We start from the raw sequence: 23296 nt of genomic DNA on the forward strand, positions 1-23296 counted from the left end.
TGGTAGGGTGAACGAGCCTGGCCCTGTGGCGCCTCGTACTCAATTACCTGAGGAACCAGATACAAGTATTGAGGTCCCACCCAGGGCTAGGGAAGGGCATGGAATTCCTCACCGTCGTGAACACATCCCTTTCGAACCATACAGTCTTGATCCGCCCGGACCTCGGATGCCTGGGACTTATAGACCACCTAGATATCCCACAGGCGCGTATGTTCCATTTGACTATACTCCACAGGTTCGGCCACAGCCACAACCACAACCACATGGTGATTACTCTTTTCAGCAATTTGTATATCCACAACATGCGTCAGCCACACAGGATTGGGGATATCCACCACCGACTCATGATAGCGCGAACGAGACACCATATTGGGCAACGCAGGTGAACATGTCAGGCGCTGCAGGTTCAAGTAGCCAGCAGCAGATAATAAATTCCATATTTGGGGAGTCTGTTGATCCATATGTCCATTGCACTAGCCACAATGACCAAGCAGAACAACACACCCCGGATGTGCCGCTTAGGTCATTTGTCAGGGATGACAATGATGCATCCGATGACTTCTTTGATGCGGCGACTGAAGAATTTGATTTTACAACCCAAATGGATGCGGGATCGTCATTACCCCTGGCACGTAGGCTACCTCACAGGGATGCTAGGTCGAGACAATGGCCGCCCAGATCGTAGATAACCATTTTCATGTATCGTGTAATTTGCAGTGTTTTCATTCATGCTATGTTTTACATATTCCGCGTTCTGTATTATCTACTATTGTGTATGTCTGTTTGTTTGGTAAAGTATGATGGATTGTATTTTCTACTTTGGTAGGCTCTTATGGATTAGTATTTAACGTGTCCTTTTTATTACGTTGTTTATTGTATCGTGTAAACGCATGGTGATTAATCAGGCCCCGTTATGTTTCAACCATTCTAGTAACGATGTTTTACTAGCAAATATCAACTGCATAATATTACTTAACATAAGACAATACACGTGAAATGATATTAACCCCCACTAGGCATTTAAATCATTGAACATTTAAACGTGCAGGACACGACCATCTATTGTGCCCAATCCTTCCACACACACCACACTTACTACGACTTGAACTGGATTCTATATGGTCCATTTCGTTATGAATGCGAGTCCTCTTAGGTCGACCCTTTGCCCGCACGCGGTTTGCATCAGGCAGGAGAATCGATCCATTATAGGGTGGAATTGCTTCCTCATTGCCGATCGGAAACCATGGTGATGCATACACCTTATTAATATTGTGTATGGAGTAGCATGGGTCCACAAAATTATCATAAGTCATCCCCATCTTCAAACAAACAGCCCTGACATGGCTGCATGGATATTTAAATGCTTGGAATTTCCCACATTGGCACTTCCTTTCATTTAAGTACAGAGACAACGAATAACCCCCTTTCTGTGTTATAGGGTTGTATGGTTCTTCCACCTCAAATAAGGTTGATTCTCTATTGAATGCACGCACAATGTGGCTCAAGGCTGCAATTGCTTCTCTCTCCATTCTTCTGTTGGCATTATGGCAAAACTTAATACCCGCATCAGCATCTAGACTAGCTTCGTGACCTCTCTTTACAAAGTAATGCACAAGCTTACTATAAGTATGCTTCACCATAGATGTAATAGGCATCCCTCGAGCTCCCTTAAAAATGCTATTCACGCATTCAGATAAATTTGTCGTCATATGACCATAACGACGTCCATCCACGTCATATGCACGACTCCATTTTTCCTTCGGAATGCTATCAATCCACGTTGCTACCTCTGGGCTATTGCTCCGGAATTCCTCCAACTTAACATCAAAATTGACCTTTGATGGAGTATAACCTGCATATAACAACCAATGGAAGCGTCATTTTTTGTATTTGGTTATAATATTACTTAAAATGTTATAAAACTTATTCTTGCACCTAGATTCTTCAATTGACGCTTCCATTCCTCATTCTTGAATCTTTGGTTGAAGTTACTTCCAACATGTCTAAGGCAAAAAACATGGTACGCCTTAGGAGGCTGCCAATCAAGATGTGGGTTTGCAACAGCCGATAATATTCCACAGTGCCGATCTGAGATTAGGCATATGCCTGTTTTTTGAGTGACATACAAACGTATACATGACAAAAAATATTCCCATGACTCATTCGTCTCACCTTCTACGACTGCAAATGCCAAAGGTAATACTTCATCGTTTCCATCTTGCGTTGTGGCAATCAGTAATGTACCTTTATACTTCCCATATAAATGAGTGCCATCAACTTGTATAACAGGTTTGCAGAAGTTGAACGCGTCACAACATTGCTTGAAAGTCCAGAAAACTCTATGGAAAACCCGGTAGCCATTCACAACACGATGGTTTACCACGTAGTCATTTGTTTGAATGTGGTAAACAGAACCCTCCAAAAATGTCAGCATGTAATTAAACCATCTGGGCAAATAAGCATAAGACTGGTCCCAATTGCCATAGATTTTTGCCATGGCTTTTTGTTTCGCCTTCCAAGCTTTCCTGTATGAAATAGTAAACCCATAATTGTTTCGAATTCTTTCTTGTATCAAACCGATCGATACATGTGGTTCTTCCTTGACCAAATCTGTCAACACAATACACAATGGCACATTATTGTATATTGAAAGTGAATATTAACACAAGAGACACCACAAATTTATTTCGACAAAATACACTCACCTAATATAGTTGAAGCAATGAAGGCGGAATCAAGTTGTCTGTGATCTTGAGACAGGTTACAAGTGACACAATTGTGAGGTCCCTCCCATCTACTCACAACCCACATTAATCCATTTTTTGGTTTCATTGCCCTCATTTGCCATGGACAACCCGACCCATGGTCCTTGCACCTCAAAACTAGCTTCATAGTCGTGCTCTCAACAACAACAACTTCTTTATTAATTTTCATACAATATGACTTCACAGCCATTTGCATTGATTCCTTATAATCAAATTCTTGTTTCAAAGACAACTCATCCCCAATGGTCCATGCACCACGATACTCTCTCTCGTTGTATTCTCGATCTTCATTGGGATACTCATAATTAATGTATGAGAAATGTGGTATTCCATTCCAAAATGGAGATATATTAGGACCTACATTAGGGGTCACATTGTTACCTATATAACATACAAACAACTAAATCGTTAGTTGAATACGTTGCAAATATTTTTGATTTTTTAATTTAAATCACTTGTCAACTAACCTTCAACGACATTTTCATACCCAACAATACTCGATGTGGTTTCATTGACGTTGTTGTGGCATCTCATCGGCACATCGTCGTCATCTTCACTATTCGACTCATCGTCATTATTTTCAGCTGCCAGGCACGCATCCTCGTCTTCTTCTTCTTCTGGTTCATCATCGTTCTGATAATATGTTGGAATGTCTTCATCATCAAGTATAGCAGCGTTGGGCACTACTGGAAGCACAGATGATGATGCATTCTTGTTCAATATATCAATGTGTGGTGTTGTATTCACATCAACTGACTGAATCGGCAATGACAAATCATCGGTATTTTGAATATCTACGTATATCTCCACAAACTTTCTAGCATGGGTTTGATCAGTACTCGTTTCTGCTTGTTCCACAAAAATATCTAATATAATATCAACATCATCATCATCTGTAATTGATATTGCTGTGTATTCAGAACTGCCAGCAAGAGCTCTTACAGTGATTTCAGAAATATGTTGATTCCTTAGTAACCCCAATTTATGGTGAATGTTTGCTTTCAAGCCCTCAAAAGTAGTACCCCGTGTAATACGCATCTGTCTCTTTTCACCTTCAAATGTTACACCATGACGACCAATCACCTTCCTACCATTATAGTATATAAGTGCACGAATTGTTTGTAAATTTGAACTCATTTTTCCTGTAAATAGTTAAACAAAATATAAATGCAATAAAATTAGTAATGTCATAATAAAATAATAATTAAACGAACAAATATAACATTGTACAAACCTTCACTGAACAATGAAAATATGTAATAAATCAACAACACAGCTTTCTGTTAACAAAACGGGGAAACATAAGTAAAATGCAGAAAGAAGGAAACGTTTAGACAACTTCGGAGAGTGAAAATGAAAATGCAGTTTTGGGAAGGTGTATATGTAGGTTTTGGTCGCGGTGTGCTAGAGAACATGTTATACCGGTGGCTGCATCAGAAAATTGGCTTTCTACACCGAGAAGCGTCTGCGTGACTATCGTTTCTAGACGCGACTGGACAGGTTACATGTTCCTTCTGCAATATTCCCATCAATCTCCGTGTTTAGTTGTGAAATGTGTAAAGGACGTGGTTTGTCATCTATCACCAACAAACATGATCCTGTACGTGCCGCGTTCCAGTCCATCAATCAGAAAACATGACCCTGCGCGTGCCGCGTTCCATGCATCAATCAGGTCGTGAAATGTGTAAAGGACGCGGTTGGTTTTTCATCACCAACAGACATGATCCTGTACATGCCGCGTTCAACTCCATCAATCAACAAACATGTTCCTGTCCATACCGTGTTCCATGCATCAATCACCCGGTTTGGCATAAAACTTGTAAAGGACGCGGTTTATTCACAATCACTTCTCAACGTGATACTCTATATAACGCGTTGTTCTGCATTACATAGGTAATTCATTTCACCGTGAAACTATTCCGGTGAAAGGTTATTAAAATTTCCCTACTAGGGTCAAATGGCCTTGAGAATGGGTCTGGGCCAGTGAGTCGTCATCTTGGATGTTTTTATTAAGATAGCCTTTTTCACAATTTGTGGATTGGGAGAAAGCTGATATGGCTTGTTTAATATGATTTGCATTGGTTTAAAAAAGAATTGTAATATAATTTGTTTTGATCTTAAAAATATATTTCATGGAAATATATCTGAGTTTTTACATATAATTATAGAAATCAGAAAAATAAGTTAATAAAAAAAATACCAATCAATCGAGTTTTTTCATTTTTTTATTTTGAAAACATGTTTTGAGAACAAATTCACCAAGCAGATTTTTTTGTTCTTTAATTTTTATAACTCTTTTCAAAACAAATTTATCAAACTGATTTTTTCCTTCTTTTATCCTAAAAAACAGTTTTTATAAACTATTTTACAAAATTATTTTAAGAACAAAAAAACTAAAACACTATCAATCAGACCCTTAGTTCCCTGTTATTTTCCCACAATTTTATATTATTTTTAATACAAATATCACATTTTTTTGTGCCAAGAAAAAATTGTCACCCATAATTTGAAAAATAACTTTTTAAACTGTCAAAATTTCTCAAAAATATGTTGTTTTTGAGATAGATTATATTAAAATTTCGTTGGTTTGTTGTTTTTGGATTTTGTAATGAAAATCGCTCAAAAATATGCTATTTTTGAGTTTTGATGAAGCTCCCATGGCGAAACCCGATTTTGAGTGGGTCAACCTTGCCAAAGGAAGAAGAAAACACTGCAATAGAGAAATATAAAGAAATCCTAAAGGTTATGGTAAGATTGTGAGGGAGGCATCCTATTTATATTCTTCACTAAAAAGTTTTACGAAATCCACACCAATAGAAAATCCATTTAAATCATCGGATTTTTGAATACCATGAGATTGTGATTCCATTGTTTAAAATCCTAATTGAATATCAATGGATTTGGACGGATTCTAAAATAATCTTTTAAAATCCTAATCAAATATCACGTGACTTTTTTTCAATCCATTAAAATTCTAATTAAATATCAACGGATTTTTTATCCAAAAATAATCTATTAAAATTCTTTAAAATCTCAATCTAATACGATCCCCTAAGTTTGGCCCGCACAAGTTTGTCAAATTTGCCCTGTAATTAATGTTGGATTGCACGTGATTTTGTTTTCAAAATTTGAAAGAGTCTTTGAAAAATAACGGGTCTCACGAGGGAGTATATATATATATATATATATATATATATATATATATATATATATGAGGTAGGATCCTTTGACACCGGTGTCAAATTTTAAATTTGACACTTCATCAATAGTCGTTAGATCAAAAAAGATCAATGGTGTCACATGCTTGCAAATCAGAGTCGTTGATCTTTTTTGATCTAACGGCTCTAAGATGAGGTGTCAAATTTAAAATTTGACACTGGTGTCAAAGGATCCTACCTCTGTATATATATATATATATATTTACATATATATTTGGAAGCTTTATTGATTTGCTTTGTGTGCACGCACGGTTTTGAATGTGCCAATCACCGCCTTCAACTTCAACTTCAACACCCAACAACATTCATTCGCTCTCTGAAAAAAGTAAAGACAAAACCCTAATGGCTCCTCGCGCCGATGAATATGAACAAGAAAACATCTTCGCCACTGACGAAGAAGACGATGACGACGTGGATGAAGGCCTCAAAGAGGACATGGCCGTGCTCGCCAGAGCTTGCACCATTGCCGGGACCCGCTGTGACGGCGATTTCACCTCCTGCGGTGATCTCACCATTCACTCTGACCAAATTCACGCCGAGGACCCGCTCTTGTCCGCCGGCGACGCCATTGCACCCGTCACCGATGGCTTTGGCTTCGACTCCGACTCTGATCTTCCCCCTAAGACCACAGCATCCATCGACGGCGAGGACGATTTTGCTGCGACAGACCGTGCTATTTTTAATCGGTTTTCCACCTACAACGAAGGTCCTCATGAAGGCGGAATGGGAACACCAGCTGATGGGGATATTATTAACAGCTCGATCTCTGACACATCCGATGATGGTGAATTATGTCCTGTTTCTCAATCTCCTAATATGGCCACCAATTTGCGTGGTTTTGTTGAGAGTTTTATATCTGATCCCTGCAAATTAACCAAATTACCACTGTCGGCTCAGGCTTAGGCTCGCACTGATTCTCAATGCCTGAAGAGATGGAAGGTGTTATTTCCTGATCAAGTTCCTTTGCTTCAAAAGGCAAGAAAGACTCTAAAGTCTTATCTTGCTATTAACTTTGTTGATCGAGAATCTGAACGCCCGCCCCTTGCACTGGATGACTTTCTTCCTTTATGTATGTTAGTTTCACCATCTGATGATAGTGCTGTGAATCTCCCCAGGAAGCGGAAGAGGAAGTCAAGCAGAATAACGCCTAAAAAACAGGTAAATGAAGCTCGACACTGTCCCAAGTAAGTACAAGATGTAGTATTTTTAGCTGAACAATAAACAACGTGAGTGCAGGATAGTATGACATGGCTTCTGAACCCTCCAGAACAAGACCTGCCATTGATTCTAGCTGATAATGGCTTCGACGTGTGGATTGTTAACACTAGAGGAACCAGATATAGCCGCCGACATACCTCATTGGACCCCTCTAACCCGGTTGGTTTTTTAGTTTTCTTTTGAGGTTGTATTGTGTTTTTGCTTTAATAATGTCATGGTTATATTTTCATCTGTTAAAGTAACACTTTGTTTTTTGCTTTAATAGTGTCATGGTTTTATTTTTATTTGTCAAAAGTAACATTTTTATGTAAATATTACAGGCTTTTTGGAATTGGTCTTTTGATGAACTGGTTTACATATGATCTACCTGATGTGTTTGATTATGTGTTCAGCCAAACTAGGCAGAAGATTAATTACGTTGGCCATTCTTTGGTACTACATTACATACTTTATTTTGTTCATTTTGAAGGTAGGATAATTTTAAAGTTTCATTATCAATTTTAATCATTAGTCCTATTATAAATTAATAGACTGGTACTAATAATCATAATTTAGAACAAACGATTTTTCTTTTCAATTTTATTTTATTTTGTTTAACTTAGAAAAAGAGAGAGTAGAACTTGAGTTATTTTGAGCAAACATACTACCAGCAACATCTGGGAAATATAAATGAACTTCAGTGCACAATTCCTCTGGAAACTGGAAGACTATGTTTGGCAGGGAACTTTAATAGCTTTGGCTTCCTTCTCCGAAAGGAAATTGGTTAACCAGCTGAAATCAGCAGCATTGTTGAGCCCCATTGCCTATTTGAGCCACATGAACAGCGCACTTGGAGTGGTTGCAGCCAAGTCTTTTCTTGGGGAGGTACATAACACTAGCTCTTGTTACTCTAAATAATATGCTTTACACACAGAGAGAAGTAGAGGCATTTGCTGATTCAGGGTAAAACTTTTTTCTTTTCCAAACAGATCACTACCTTATTTGGTCTGGCAGAATTTAATCCCAGATAGTAAGTACATAGAACTTACTATATAATATAACAAGCTGTCTCTCCTTACCTTACCCACATTATGATTCTAATGTACAATTTAATGCATTTTTTTTAATAAGTACCCCTTCACGCAAGAGTCTTTTTGAACTGAAGTGTGGATATTGTACAATCTCATTTTTTTATTCTACCTTGTACTAACTTAATCACTAGAAAGTGGGGGCAGTGAGTATCGAATTCGTGAACCCATGGTCACATAGGCTCAGATGTCATGACAAGAAATCATTTCAACCTAATAGCTTAAGCTATTATGGAAGATCATCTCTACTGCAAAGATCTACATGAGCCCATTATCCTTGATGAGAGACCAGCAGGCAAAACTGATAAGGAATGTGAGATCCTGAGTCAGAAAGCTATAGCCACGATCAGGAAATATATTGATAAAAGCCTCTTTGAGCACGTGTCCGAGTTCACGAACGCGTATGGGTTGTAGACGAAGCTGGAGTCCATGATTCAAAAGAAGACTCCCAGGAATAAAGCATACCTGGTTCGTCGACTTGTGAAGCTTGAATACAAGGACGACATGAGCATGATTGAACACCTGAACACCTACAAAGGTATTGTGAATCAGCTGTCAAAGGCTGATATAAAAATTGATGAAGAATTGCAGGCATTGTTGCTGTTTAACTCGCTGCCAGAAAGCTGGGATACTCTGGTGGTGACCCTGAATAACTCGACTCCAGATGGAAAATTGAAGATGGATGTCGTGACAGACAGCATCCTGGGCGAAGAATCCAGGAGAAGAGAATGAGGTACTCCGAGCACGTCTGAGGCCAACTTTGCTGAAAACAAAGGGAAATCTGACTCCCGGGGTAGAAGCAAAAGCAGGGGTAGAGGTCGTGACAGACGAGAAAAGTCCAGAGGTCGGTCAAAGTCGAAATACGAGTTGAAGTGCTTTTACTGTGGAAAGACAGGCCATAAGAAGCCAGACTGCTGGACCCTGCAGAATGATGAGAAGAACGGCTCTGTGAAGCCGGATCAGATTATTCCCAAGAAGAGGGAAGACAAGAGCACCACTGCGGTGGCTGCCAACCCGGACGCCGAGATATTCCTCCTTGGTGAGGATAATTATTTGAATGTTGCATATGATGACTGCACCTGGATTGTTGACTCTGGTGCCTCCTTCCACGTTACTCCACACAAAGGTTTTTTCTCCTCTTACCGAGGTGGTGATTTTGGAGTCGTGAAGATGGGAAATCAAGTGACCAGCAAGATTGTTGGTGTCGGTGATGTAACTCTGACCACGGATGTCGGATGCCGACTTGTGTTGACGATGTAAGGCATGTTCCTGACATGCGTTTGAACCTAATCTCGGTAGGCAAACTTGATGATGTCGGGTTAGTAAACTACTTCGGTAGTGTTAGATGGAAGCTGGCCAAGGGAAACTTGGTCGTGGCCCGAGGTAAGAAGGAAGGCTCCTTGTACGTTATGCAAGGAAAGATCAGTGGCAAGAAATTGAAGGTGGTCCGATCTGATAATGGTGGTGAGTATTGCGACCCTTTTGATGCATATTGCAGAGCGGTCGGGATTCGACTTGAGAAGACGCCCCCAAGACACCTCAGCTGAATGGACTGGCTGAGCGGATGAATAGAACCATTGAAGAGAAGGTCTGAAGCATGTTATCCAATGTCGGATTGCTGAAATCATTCTGGGGAGAAGCCGTCAAAACTGTTGTTGACTTGATCAACCTCTCACCATCACGGCCACTTGAAGGAGAAATTCCAGAAGAAGTCTGGACAGGTCGGAAAGCGGCCTACAATCAGTTGAAGGTGTTTGGATGCCGAGCTTTCGTGCATATCCCTAAAGATGAAAGGGAAAAACTTGATGCGAAGACAAAAGAATGCATCTATCTCGGTTCACCGAAATCCGAGTTCGGGTTCCGACTTTGGGATCCAATCAATAAGAAGAGCGTGAGAAGCCGAGATGTGATCTTTCATGAGCATGAGAACATTCATGACATCTCGAAGCCCAAAGTCCGGGTTACTGTCAGACGTGAAGTGTAACACCCCGTATATATCCGGTAATGTTATCATACTATCGTATTAAGCAGCGCTTAATTAAAAATGCGGAATATTTTTTTCTTTTCAATTGTGATGTCATTATCATTACCAACTTACTTATTAATCAATTAATAAAACAACGCCTGTATGTAATTGCAATAAAACAGCTAACTGAAATATCTCATAATCATAGATAATAAAAGTGTGGCTCTAGTCACGGAACTACAACAACGTAGACCGGACCATCTAACAGTTTATACAACTCCAAATCAAAAGCACTAACATAAAGTGTCATGGACAATCCCCATGCTCACTCAAATAAGGCAACACGCCCAACATCAGTCTCAACAACAACGTAAACATAAATAACGGAAAACATAAACAGCATCCATAACCAGTCATGGCAGCAAACAACATAATATCATCAACTAAGCTCTGGCCTCCTGCCGCCAGAGGCATCAGTCATCAAACTACCGGAACCTGAAATAAGCATTCGCCAAACGTGGGGTGAGATCTCTAAACAAGAAATCTCAATAAGACAAGGGGTCCTCAAGGATCTTCCACCCCAAGCTCACTTACATGTGCAATATAAGTTCAAAAGCAGTTTATCATCATCAGTTCTAAAATAGTGCAATGCAACAGATAATCATGTCATGTGTGTCAATTCTATTCTACTGGCCAGAGAAATGCAGGATTTACATACACCAAATACCCACACTAGTGCAAGATGCTACTTGCATTCACCCCGGATCACCATCTCGTTTACCGTCAAGATGAAACAACACATGCATATTAAAAGCCATTACATATAAAGCTCAATCAGCATTTCAAATATTCAAAGCATGTAACACAGCATGCATATAACCACACCCCCATGGGACATGGTGGAACCACAACATGGCTAAACCGAGGACACGAAAGCTTACCTTGCAAGCTAACACCCAAGGCCAAGAGTCCACAGCTCAAAGTCCAAACACAGCAGATTCACAATCTGTTATGGACCAATACTATAAAAATAATAATGCGACACAAGCATATAAATTAAAGACAACGCATTTCCTTACGTTCTACGTCTTAAGGCTCCATGCCAAGCCATAAGTCCTTAATCACAACGATTCTGACTTAGTTCATTAATTACAGAAGTTCCACTTCATCAATCTAGGGTCCACAAACCCCAAATAGCCTACTGTACACACAGCACAGCCACTGTTCTTCGAAATCCCAGAATATCCGGATATTCCTCGGGACCATATCCGGATATACAATATCCGGATATCTCACTGGACATATCCGGATATACAATATCTGGATATCCAGAATCCCATATCCGGATATCTAATATCCGGATACTCAAAACCCATATCCGGATATCACATATCCGGATATTGTTCAGGCACATATCCCGATATTTCACGACAGAATGCAGAAACTGCATTTCGTGAAGATATCCTTCCAAGGTTCCATTTTTAACAATAAAACACGTTAAAACATGCATTTTTATACCCTCTTAGGTTTACATACCAGTTGGTTACTTACTTAACCCATTAACATGCAAAGATACCACCTTTAACCCATCAAAACACATGATCAAGGTTAGACAACTCACCAAAGGTTCAAAACAGAGGCAAGGACTGCTCTTGGAGCTTACAACCAGCTCCCAAAGTTCTGACTTGACACCAAAACGAAAATGCCTTCACAAAGGTTGGTTCTTTCTCACCAAAGGTCACCACTTGGACCTCAAAATGCCATGACTATGGCTTTCAACACCCAAACCACCCAAAACCAGCACCCTCACCCACACACAGAGGATGGAAACTCAGAATACACCCTCACACTTCCTCACCCTGCATGTTCTTAAGTGTATACAATCTCAAAGATGGAAGAAATCAAGTAAAGGTGACAACTTGAGTTCAAAAATAGTGAAAGGAGGCAATGGAACAGTAAACCACACTCAGCCCACCAAGTGCTTCACGTAGGAATTCTGGTATGCCTAGGGTTATGTGCTAAAATGCATATATATATAGTCACTTAGCCATAAAACACACAGTATTAACTTTAATTTCTACGCTTAGCATTTTAATCCAAACACAGGATTCTTAACCTACTCATTTTTACAAGAATTATCATATTTTTCTTATAATTTTCTGAGCACTTTTCCGGTACGCGCTCTTCCAAGCCAGTACCGGTTTCTAGGACCAGTTCTCATTATTTGGACTTGAAACTCGTTTTACAAGTCCTACATATCATTCTAGTAATTATCCTGCACTTATTATAATTTTTCGGGATACTTTTTCGGCACACATTTATACCGACTAGCAGAATCGGTATCTGCACTTTTCTTCTGAAAAGCGACTTTCAGCATTATTACCCACTTACTATAATTATTAAAGCCTCATAATAATTATGTGTTCAGCCAAACTGGGCAGAAGATTAATTACGTTGGCCATTCTTTGGTTCGGCATTACATACTTTATTTTGTTCATTTTGAGGGGAGGATAATTTTAAAGTTACCTTATCAATTTTAATCATTAGTCCTATTATAAATTAATAGACTGGTTCTAATAATCATAATTTAGAACAAACAATTTTTCTTTTCAATTTTATTTTATTTTTTGTTTAACTTAGAAAAAGAGAGAGTAGAACTTGAGTTATTTTGAGCAAACATACTACCAGCAACATCTGGGAAATATAAATGAACTTTAGTGCACAATTCCTCTGAAACTGGAAGACTATGTTTGGCAGGGAACTTTAATAGCTTTGGCTTTTGGCTTCTGTTATGGATATGAATATCATATCCCAACTACCTATCAAAATATCTGGTGAGATACAGAGTCATCAACATCTCAACAACTCCAAACAACCAAATAGCACAAGATAAGGATCACATCCCAACAGAAGGGGAGTTGAATCCTACTACAATTGGGGAATCTCAAAAGGCCCAAGCCTAGGAAGGTAATCCTATGAATAAGAGCCTAAGGACCCCAGGTAAGGACTCAGAACTCATTTACTACTTCTGCCCACGCTGTGCACTCACCCACCTCTTGGCTATAAGCCTATTGCTTGTGCGCAGTGATTGGAACCTCGGTTATAATCCTAGTATACAGTTGATATACACTATCTCTGAGGGCATACCCTGCGGTATAGCAATATGGTCTATCCAGGACCTAACATTGGCGCCGTCTGTGGAAACAATAAATTTCGTCCCCCATTCCACGATGACGAACACCCGTTAGACATCTAGCACCGCCCAAATGTCGCCGCATCAATCTCAGCTCAGCCCTATGGCATGCCTCAACACCAATCTGCATTGGAACAGCTCCAATTGGACGCGAACCCGGTGCTGGTAGAGGTGCAGGTCGGCACTCAGGGACCAACCCCCAGAACCCAACTCAATACGACAGCGGCCTCAGGTCACCCACCTCCACACAGTGAGCCACCGCGAGACGTGACCACGATGGCCATGAATGCAATCCTTCAAAGGTTGCAAGAGATGGAGATTAGATTCCTGACCCAATAGCGACTAGATGCCCAAAGAATGGCGACATTCGAGGCCGAACTGAGAAATCGCAACGTGGGAGGCCAACCCAGAGGAACCGGTCAGTTCGCAAACGACGGACCTCGGCATCAGAATGCTGAAGACCTCCGCCATCAGAATGCTGAAGGCTAGCCTGGAAGAGATGGCCGTGCTGTTGATGGTGGCCCGCGACATCAGAACGCGGCCACAGCTGAAGGACACGCACAGAATGTGCAGATCCCAAACTTCGACAACGACCGGAATGGTGGAGGCCCGAACGACAACCATGACGAGAACTACCTAGATGATGAGGAGGCTAATGATAGCCCATTCACTGAGAGGCTCATGAACCTGGCTATACCTCCAAGATTCAAGAGCACTAGAATACCTCCGTACGACGGAAGTCAGGACCCAGAAGCCCATTTAGCGGCTTTCAAGACCGAAATGTTGTTCAACGGGATCACTGGACCTATTAAGGCCAGAATCTTTAAGACAACATTGACTGGTCAGGCGATGACCTGGATAACCAGGCTCCCCAGGAACTCAATCGACTCGTTTAAGGACCTAGCCCGGACTTTCCGACTGAACTTTGCAACAAGCAAGGTGCATCCAATGCCGCCCTACGCTCTGGGAAGAATTCGGCAGAAAGAGAATGAATGGCTGAGGAAGTACCTCGACAGGTTCAAGGATGCCGCCCTCAAGGTCCGAGGTTTAACTGAAGCGGTGCACCTTCACTTAATCATCTCGGGATTAGATGGTGACTCTCCACTTGCGAGATCAATCTATAAGAACCCGGTGAATGATCTGGAGGAGTTCCGACGAAGGTCGGATAAATACATTGATGTGGAAGATATGCAAAAGGTTTACGTCGAGTCTCGAGGACGAAGTCCGACACGTCGGAGCCCGAGTAAGAAAAATAACAAAGAACGAGACCAGAAAGGATCCAAAAAAGGGAAGGATTCTCACGATAAGAGGTCGGACGATCGATCTCCAAGAAGAAAGTATGATGATTACACACCCCTGAACATGTCCAGATCCAGGATATGGAAAAAGGTGGCCCAGACCGAGATGCGGAACGTCGAGAGACCTCGACCACTCAAAGCCAAGAGCGGGATGGACAGAAACAAATACTGCGCTTTCCATGATCAAAACGATCACATCACGGATGACTGCTGGGACCTTCGAGATGCTATTGAAAAGCACGTCAGAGAGGGGAAGTTGAAGCAATATATCATCCGAACACAGGGAAAGAAAAATAATAAGCGACGACAAAGAAGCTGAAGCAGAAGTCGAAGCCCGAAGAGAGAAGACAGAAAGGATCAAAGACAAGACCGACCTGCCAAAGGCAAAGAGGTCGATGCTAAGGACGAGGCCTTTCCCGAAGCCGAATTCGAATGCAACGTGATAAGTGGAGCTCTAGGTGGGGGAGGAGACTCAGTTAACGCCAGAAGAAAGTACCTAAAGGAGGTCATGTCTGTAAGAGACAGGCCGACCTTCAAAGGGGAAGACAGCAAACCTGCACCCCCAAGACTGTTCTTCACTCAGGAGGAACTAGCAATGGTCGTACCCGGACACACTGACGGATTGGCGATCACTGGAGTGCTAGTCAATTGCCGAGTGAAGAGAATCTTTATTGACCACGGAAGCTCAGCTGACATAATTCTCTGGGATGTTTTCCAGAGGATGAACCTGGATGAGAAGGACTTGAAACCATGTGTCACCGAGCTGGTCGAGTTCAACAGAGCGGCATCCCCTCCAAAAGGCTACATCAACCTAAAGTTGACCTTGGGCACGAAGGACTCGTTCCGAGCTGGAAGGGTTCGTTTCGTCGTGGTGGACACCTCGTCTTCCTACAACGTGATCATTGGCCGGCCTACAATCCATGAATGGGATATGCTGATCTCCACTAAACATCAAGCATTAAAAATGCCTGGGATGAACAACGAGATCGTCATAAGAGGTGATCAAGAAGAATCAAGAAAGTGCTACTATGAGACTCTACGAGTCCATCATGGATGTCCATCATCTCCACCTCGGCTTAAAGAGGGAGGAGTTAAGGACCAATCACTGAAGGCATGTGGAAGCGAGGTCAACTGGGTGGAACTCGACGTGAGAAAGGAGCTCCTAGCACCTCGTCCAGAACCCCAAGGATAGCTGGAGGATGTCGATATTGCAGAGAACGGCAAAGGGCACACCAAGCTAGGAAAAGGCCTAGATGCTGACTTCAAAGAGGAACTGGTTTCCTTCTTAAAGGAAAACCGCGACGTATTTGCGTGGAAAGCCTCGGAGATCCCAGGAATAGACCCAACTTTCTACTGCCACAAGCTCTCCATGTACCCCGGATCACAGCCAGTGTCCCAAAGAAGAGGAAGATAGGATCCGACCGACGTCAAGCCTTGAATGAGCACGTCGACGAGTTGCTAGAAGCCGGATTCATCAGGGAAATACAATATACCACTTGGCTGCCTAACGTGGTGATGGTAAAGAAACCAAGTGGGAAATGGAGGATATGCATGGACTACACCGACCTCAATATGGTCTGCCCAAAAGACTCATACCCCATGCCGAGCATCAACCAGCTAGTTGACAATTTGTCAGAATTTCAACTACTCTCATTTATGGACGCGTACTCTGGGTACAACCAAATCCCACTACACCCTGACGACCACGAAAAAATTGCCTTCATCTTTGAGAAGGGAAATTTCTGCTACAACGTCTTGCCTTTCGGTCTCAAAAATGCAGGGGCGACATATCAGCGGATGATGAACCGCGTTTTTCAAGGGAAAATTGGGAGAAACCTAGAGGTATACATCAACGACATGATTGTCAAGTTGTTGCACATATCGGCACACATAACCGACCTCAGGGAAACTTTTGAGCAACTGAGAGCTCGCAAGATCAGGCTGAACCCGGCGAAATGTGCTTTTGGGGTACCAGCTGGAAAATTTCTGGGCTTCATGCTTACCAACCGAGGAATAGAAGTGAACCCCGACAAATGCAGGGTCGTCCTTGAAATGAAGCGGCCTGAAAGCAAGAAAGAAATCCAACAGCTCACAGGACGTCTTGCGGCCCTGATCAGATTTTTGCCTAAATCGGCAGAGAAGGCTTTGCCTTTCTTCAAGCTCATAAAAAATGAAGCTGAGTTCGGATGGGGAGAAGAATGCAAAAATGCATTCGAAAATATTAAGAGTTGCCTGACCACCCTTCCTGTATTGTCGAAACCAGAGCCCGGAGAAACGTTGATCTTGTACTTATCAGTGGGGGAAGAGGCCATCAGTGCCGCCTTGGTAAGGGAGACAGACAAAGCACAACAGCCGATCTACTTTGTAAGTCGAACCTTGCAAGGATCTGAGCTTCGTTATCAGAAGCTCGAAAAAGTCGCATTTGCCTTGCTTACCACAGCAAGGAGGCTCCGACCTTACTTCCAGGGTCACCGAATCATTGTGCGAACAAATCAGCCCATCAGGCAAGTACTTCACAAGCCGGACCTAGCTTGAAGAATGATCAACTAGGCTGTCGAGCTCTCTGAGTTCGACATATCATATGAGCCTCGGTAGGCGATTAAGTCTCAAGCACTGGCCGACTTCATCTTGGAGCTAACCCCATCCAATGAAAAGGGAAAAGAGAATGAAGATCTCTGGACAATACATGTTGATGGATCCTCGAACTCTAAGGGGAGTGGAGCTGGGGTGATCGTTGAGACCCCGGAAGGAGTTTCCATTGAGCATTCACTTCACCTGGCATTTCCGACCTCCAACAACCAAGCTGAGTACGAGGCGTTCATTGCCGGGATCGTACAAGCGAAAGAACACGTGGCTAGAAAGATAAAAATCATGAGTGACTCGCAGCTGGTTACCTCACAAGTTGAGGGAAAATATCAAGCCAAGGGTCCCCTCATGATGAAATACCTCCACAAAGTTAAGGAGCTGCTAGCCGAGTTTGACGAGGTAGTAATCCAATATATACCTCGGAACGAAAATAATAGGGCCGACGTCCTATCCAAACTCGCCAGCTCAAAGGGCTCAGGAAATCATCGCACTGTGATACAACAGAGCATCCTGGAGCCGACGTGCGTCATGGTGATAACCGAGACTGAGGATTGGAGAAGGTCAATAGTGGCCTACCTGGAAAAAGGAATCCTGCCAGACGAAACACAAGAGGCCAGAAAACTCGTAAGAAACTCGGCCTATTTCACCATAGTAGAGGGGAAACTCTACAAGAAGGGTTTCTACACACCCATGCTGAAGTACCTAGGCAAGAACGAGGTCGAGTACGTGCTGGCCGAGATTCATGAGGGCATAAATAGGCATCACATGGGAGGAAAAGCCTTGGCCAAAAAGGCACTAAGGGCAGGATACTACTGGCCAACTATGGAGGCGGATGCGAAGGAGCATGTCAAAAGATGCGAACAATGTCAGAAGCATGCGCTGATCCTTCGCGCACCCCCAGAAGAGCTGCAAACTATCACGGCACCATGGCCGTTCTTCAAATGGGGAATGGACCTACTAGGACCTTTTACTGCGGCTGAAGGACAACTCAAGTGGTTGATAGTGGCTGTCGACTACTTCACCAAGTGGATCGAGGCTGAACCTCTCACCACCATTACCTCGGCAAGGATACAGAGATTCTTTGAAAGAAACCTCATCAGCCGATTTGGGCTTCCTGCTGAGATCATCACAGATAACGGAACACAGTTTGCTGACAAAAAGTTCCAAGAGTTAATGACCGACCTCAAAATCACACATCGGTTTGCATCAGTTGAGCACCCTCAGACTAACGGACAAGCCGAGTCTGCCAACAAGGTACTCAAGAATTCTGAGACCCTGAAATGGCTCCCAAGTACCTCGACAGGTTCAAGGATGCCACCCTCAAGGTCCGAGGTTTAACTGAAGCGGTGCACCTTCACTTAATCATCTCGGGATTAGATGGTGACTCTCCACTTGCGAGATCAATCTATAGGAACCCGGTGAATGATCTGGAGGAGTTCCGACGAAGGTCGGATAAATACATTGATGTGGAAGATATCGGCACACATAACCGACCTCAGGGAAACTTTTGAGCAACTGAGAGCTCGCAAGATCAGGCTGAACCCGGCGAAATGTGCTTTTGGGGTACCAGCTGGAAAATTTCTGGGCTTCATGCTTACCAACCGAGGAATAAAAGTGAACCCCGACAAATGCAGGGTCGTCCTTGAAATGAAGCGTCCTGAAAACAAGAAAGAAATCCAACAGCTCACAGGACGTCTTGCGGCCCTGACCAGATTTTTGCCTAAATCGGCAGAGAAGGCTTTGCCTTTCTTCAAGCTCCTAAAAAAGGAAGCCGAGTTCGGATGGGGAGAAGAATGCCAAAATGCATTCGAAAATATTAAGAGTTGCCTGGCCACCCCTCCTGTACTGTCGAAACCAGAGCCCGGAGAAACATTGATCTTGTACTTATCAGTGGGGGAAGAGGCCATCAGTGCCGCCTTGGTACGGGAGACAGACAAAGCACAACAGTCGATCTACTTTGTAAGTCGAACCTTGCAAGGATCTGAGCTTCGTTATCAGAAGCTCGAAAAAGTCGCATTTGCCCTGCTTACCACAGCAAGGAGGCTCCGACCTTACTTCCAGGGTCACCGAGTCATTGTGTGAACAAATCAGCCCATCTGACAAGTACTTCACAAGCCGGACCTAGGTGGAAGAATGATCAACTGGGCCGTCGAGCTCTCTGAGTTCGACATATCATATGAGCCTCGGCAGGCAATTAAGTCTCAAGCACTGGCCGACTTCATCTTGGAGCTAACCCCATCCAATGAAAAGGGAAACGAGAATGAAGATCTCTGGACAATACATGTTGATGGATGCTCGAACTCTAAAGGGAGTGGAGCTGGGGTGATCGTTGAGACCCCGGAAGGAGTGTCCATTGAGCATTCACTTCACCTGGCATTTCCGACCTCCAACAACCAACCTGAGTATGAGGCGTTCATTGCCGGGATTGTACAAGCGAAAGAACACGGGGCTAGAAAGATAAAAATCATGAGTGACTCGCAGCTGGTTACCTCACAAGTTGAGGGAAAATATCAAGCCAAGGGTCCCCTCATGATGAAGTACCTCCACAAAGTTAAGGAGCTGCTAGCCGAGTTTGACGAGGTAGTAATCCAATATATACTTCGGAACGAAAATAATAGGGCCGACGTCCTATCCAAACTCGCCAGCTCAAAGGGCTCAAGAAATCATCGCATTGTGATACAACAGAGCATCCTGGAGCCGACGTGCGTCATGGTGATAACCGAGACTGAGGATTGGAGAAGGCCAATAGTGGCCTACCTGGAAAAAGGAATTCTGCCAGACGAAACACAAGAGGCCAGAAAACTCGTAAGAAACTCGGCCTGTTTCACCATAGTAGAGGGGAAACTCTACAAGAAGGGTTTCAACACACCCATGCTGAAGTACCTAGGCAAGAACGAGGTCGAGTACGTGCTGGCCGAGATTCATGAGGGCATAAATGGGCATCACATGGGAGGAAAAGCCTTGGCCAAAAAGGCACTAAGGGCAGGATACTACTGGCCAACTATGGAGGCGGATGCGAAGGAGCATGTCAAAAGATGTGAACAATGTCAGAAGCATGCGTTGATCCTTCGCGCACCCCCATAAGAGCTGCAAACTATCACGGCACCATGGCCGTTCTTCAAATGGGGAATGGACCTACTAGGACCTTTTACTGCGGCTGAAGGACAACTCAAGTGGTTGATAGTGGCTGTCGACTACTTAACAAGTGGATCGAGGCTGAACCCCTCACCACCATTACCTCGGCAAGGATACGGAGATTCTTTGAAAGAAACCTCATCAGCCGATTTGGGCTTCCTGCTGAGATCATCACAGATAACGGAACACAGTTTGCTGACAAAAATTTCCAAGAGTTAATGACCGACCTCAAAATCACACATCGGTTTGCATCAGTTGAGCACCCTCAGACTAACGGACAAGCCGAGTCTGCAAACAAGGTGATCATCAACGGGCTAAAGAAAAGGCTCTTTGAAGCCAAAGGCAATTGGGTCCAGCAACTACACCTCGTCCTATGGAGTTACAGGACTAGTGCCCAATCAGCCTCGGAAGAAACCCCCTTCAAGCTGACAAATGGGTGCGAGGCCATGATCCCGGTTGAGATCGGTGAGCCGTCCTGGAGGAGGGTGCAGAGGTTACAAGGAACCGAAGACCAAAACAAGGAAGCACTCCTAGTAGAACTTGACCTACTTGATGAATGCAGGGAAAATGTCAGATACAAGAATATGATGGCAAAGCGGCTAGTAACTGCTAGATTCAATAAGAAGGTCAGACCTCGGTCATTCCAGGCCGGCGATTTAGTCTTAAGGAGAGCAGACATCGGCAACAAAAATGCCAGAGATGGGAAGCTCGCTGCAAACTAGGAAGGCCCCTATAAGATCTGGGATGAATAGGCCAACACCTTGGAAACTATCTCCAAGAAACCAGTAAAAAGAACTTGGAACGCGGACAAGCTGAAGGCCTACAATAGTTAGAATTATTTCTACGTAAATAAGACGAGCTATTAAGCTTAGTCAGTAGGTAGATTTATTTCGAAGCAAATAAAACGAGCTTCTAAGCTCAGCTCTTGTAAATAGATGTCGTTGGAAATGCAAATAAAATGAGCAGTTATTTAATTCCTGTCGTTTATGCATATTGATTTCCACAAAAGTAATTGAAGCCTCAGGAGCTTCGCGACCGAAAAGGAATAAAAATTTTGTTGACGAACGAAAAGTAATCCTAGATCGGCTAACAAAAAACCTCGGCGATTCATAAGTCGAATATGACGAGATCATAATGGAACTTCAAACATATAAGTAAAGAGAAGTAAACAACGATCTAGCAAAAGAAATTTAAAACATAACTTGTAAAGCCGACCCAAAGCGGCAATTATGTTCAGGCAAGAAAATAAAGGGGCTCAAGGGCCCCATAACAAGGTTACAAAATGAAAGTCGGCATTCCGACCCCTTCATCAACTCATGTGAGGAGAAACAGCTTCATTAACCTCGGCTTCGGTCTCTTCATCATCAGAATCTGAACCCGGAGTCCCAGGAATGATTGCGTCGTCCTTCACACTATAAGAAACGTCCATTCCATCAATAATAAGACCAGGGTTCAGAACCAGGGGTTGAGCAATGGCATAGGCCCTAGTAGCTGCGTTCACGATTATGGCCTTAGCCTCGTCAAAGTCGGTCTGCAGCTTGCGGATATGGGCATCCTTGTCGATCACAAACTTGGAAAAAGCATCTTTATCTACCTTCAGCTCTTCCGCCTTAGTATTGGCCGACTCTGGAGTTTTCTTTGCCGCCTCCATCTCCAAATTCAATTCATGAACCCTCTTCTCCAACTCGGATTTCTCTCCCAACAACCCCTCCACCCTAAGAGTTAGGGACGAGTTGGAGGCTGAGGACAAATCGAGCCTTTGATGAAGGTCTTGGAACGACTGGAGCAAGGAAGACGCCGTCAGAGAATCCTCTTCCAGACGGATTAACGTGCTCCTCATCTCGGAAGTAAAGGACGAAGAGCCCATAAATTGTTGAGGAGGCTTCAGCACAGCCCTAAGTCGGTCCGAGACCCCGACCTTCCACAACTCTCCAGGTTCCAAGACAATCAGGTCTCCCTGAGGAATGGAAGGAGGAAAAGGAAGTGAAGATGGCGAAGATGTAAAGAGGGAAGCCGAAACATCGGTTAAAATAACCTCGTCAGTGGCCGAACTATCGCCCTGTCCGACATCAATCTGTCGTCTCTTGGTAGACTCAACCTCGGAGGAAAGATCTACTTTAGCTTTCCCTTTGGAAGTCTTCTTTGGCTTGGGCAAAAATTTCTTGTATTCCTCGCTCATGATGCTAACTGCAAAGGATTTTTCAAAGGTTGGAACTCAAATCACAACACATGTCAGACAAAAGCCGTAAAAGAAAGCGACATACCAAGCTCACAAAGGAGGTCCTCTCCAAATTTATCGACAATCCGACTCAAATCGATAATGCCGAATTTCCTGGCATAACTAACCAGGACAGACGCCGCCAGTCTCTCCGAGTCGGAAAGGGCCACTCCAGGAGTAGCGTAGTCCCTAGGACGCCGTTGATAGTGACTCCGCGTCCAGTAAAGCTCGAACCGACTCGCCAGGTCCCCATCGTCTCCCCAAGACGAGGCAAACCACGGTAAGTAGTCCGAACGAGCTACTACCCTGAAGTAGGCGTCCTTAAAACCCTTAAAAGATTGGGAGTAGGGGATAAAAATACCCCGATTTGGAGCGCCTCGGAAAGTCACCCAACCCTTTCTCTCCTTAGCCTCGACCCCAGTCAGGGCTGTATACACATTAAAAAAGTATAGAAAGAGGCAAACTGTACAAGGAAGACAGAGGTAGGCGCAAACTTGTTCAAAACCCCGGATGAAGGCCCAGGAGTTGGGATGGAGTTGGGAAGGCGCAACCCGAAGTCTACGAATTACAGCCATCTGGAACTCGGTGAAAAGAAACCGAATCCCTAACCTAGTGATCAGATCTCTATAAAG

At 43.3% G+C, this 23296-nt stretch overlaps 1 protein-coding gene and 1 pseudogene across 1 annotated transcript; one reads left to right on the forward strand and one right to left on the reverse strand.

Moving 5' to 3' along the window:
• Positions 1–1025: 1025 nt before the first annotated feature.
• On the reverse strand, positions 1026–3902 carry LOC133314212 (uncharacterized). Its single transcript, XM_061515659.1, has 5 exons — positions 3233–3902; positions 2706–3146; positions 2173–2610; positions 1936–2106; positions 1026–1852 (listed from the first exon to the last, which is right to left on the reverse strand). Exons 1-5 carry the CDS (start codon positions 3900–3902, stop codon positions 1026–1028), a joined length of 2547 nt encoding a protein of 848 aa, XP_061371643.1.
• Positions 3903–6830: 2928 nt separating this feature from the next.
• Positions 6831–23296, forward strand: part of LOC133314191 (triacylglycerol lipase 2-like) — a 29249-nt pseudogene continuing 12783 nt past the window's right edge.

This window comes from Gastrolobium bilobum, unplaced genomic scaffold (genome assembly GCF_033153095.1).
Source record: "Gastrolobium bilobum isolate Gb01-03AN ecotype WA unplaced genomic scaffold, APGP_CSIRO_Gbil_v1 utg15136, whole genome shotgun sequence".
Taxonomy (NCBI): domain Eukaryota; kingdom Viridiplantae; phylum Streptophyta; class Magnoliopsida; order Fabales; family Fabaceae; genus Gastrolobium; species Gastrolobium bilobum.

Bases quoted from the DNA above. Each gene is read 5' to 3' on its own strand.
- LOC133314212 (XM_061515659.1), bottom strand. From the start codon at position 3,902: ATGAGTTCAAATTTACAAACAATTCGTGCACTTATATACTATAATGGT. The intron at 3,147-3,232 runs GTTAGTTGACAA...TATGTTATATAG, and splicing joins GTATGAAAATGTCGTTGAAG to GTAACAATGTGACCCCTAAT. The intron at 1,853-1,935 runs GTGCAAGAATAA...TGTTATATGCAG, and splicing joins GCGTCAATTGAAGAATCTAG to GTTATACTCCATCAAAGGTC.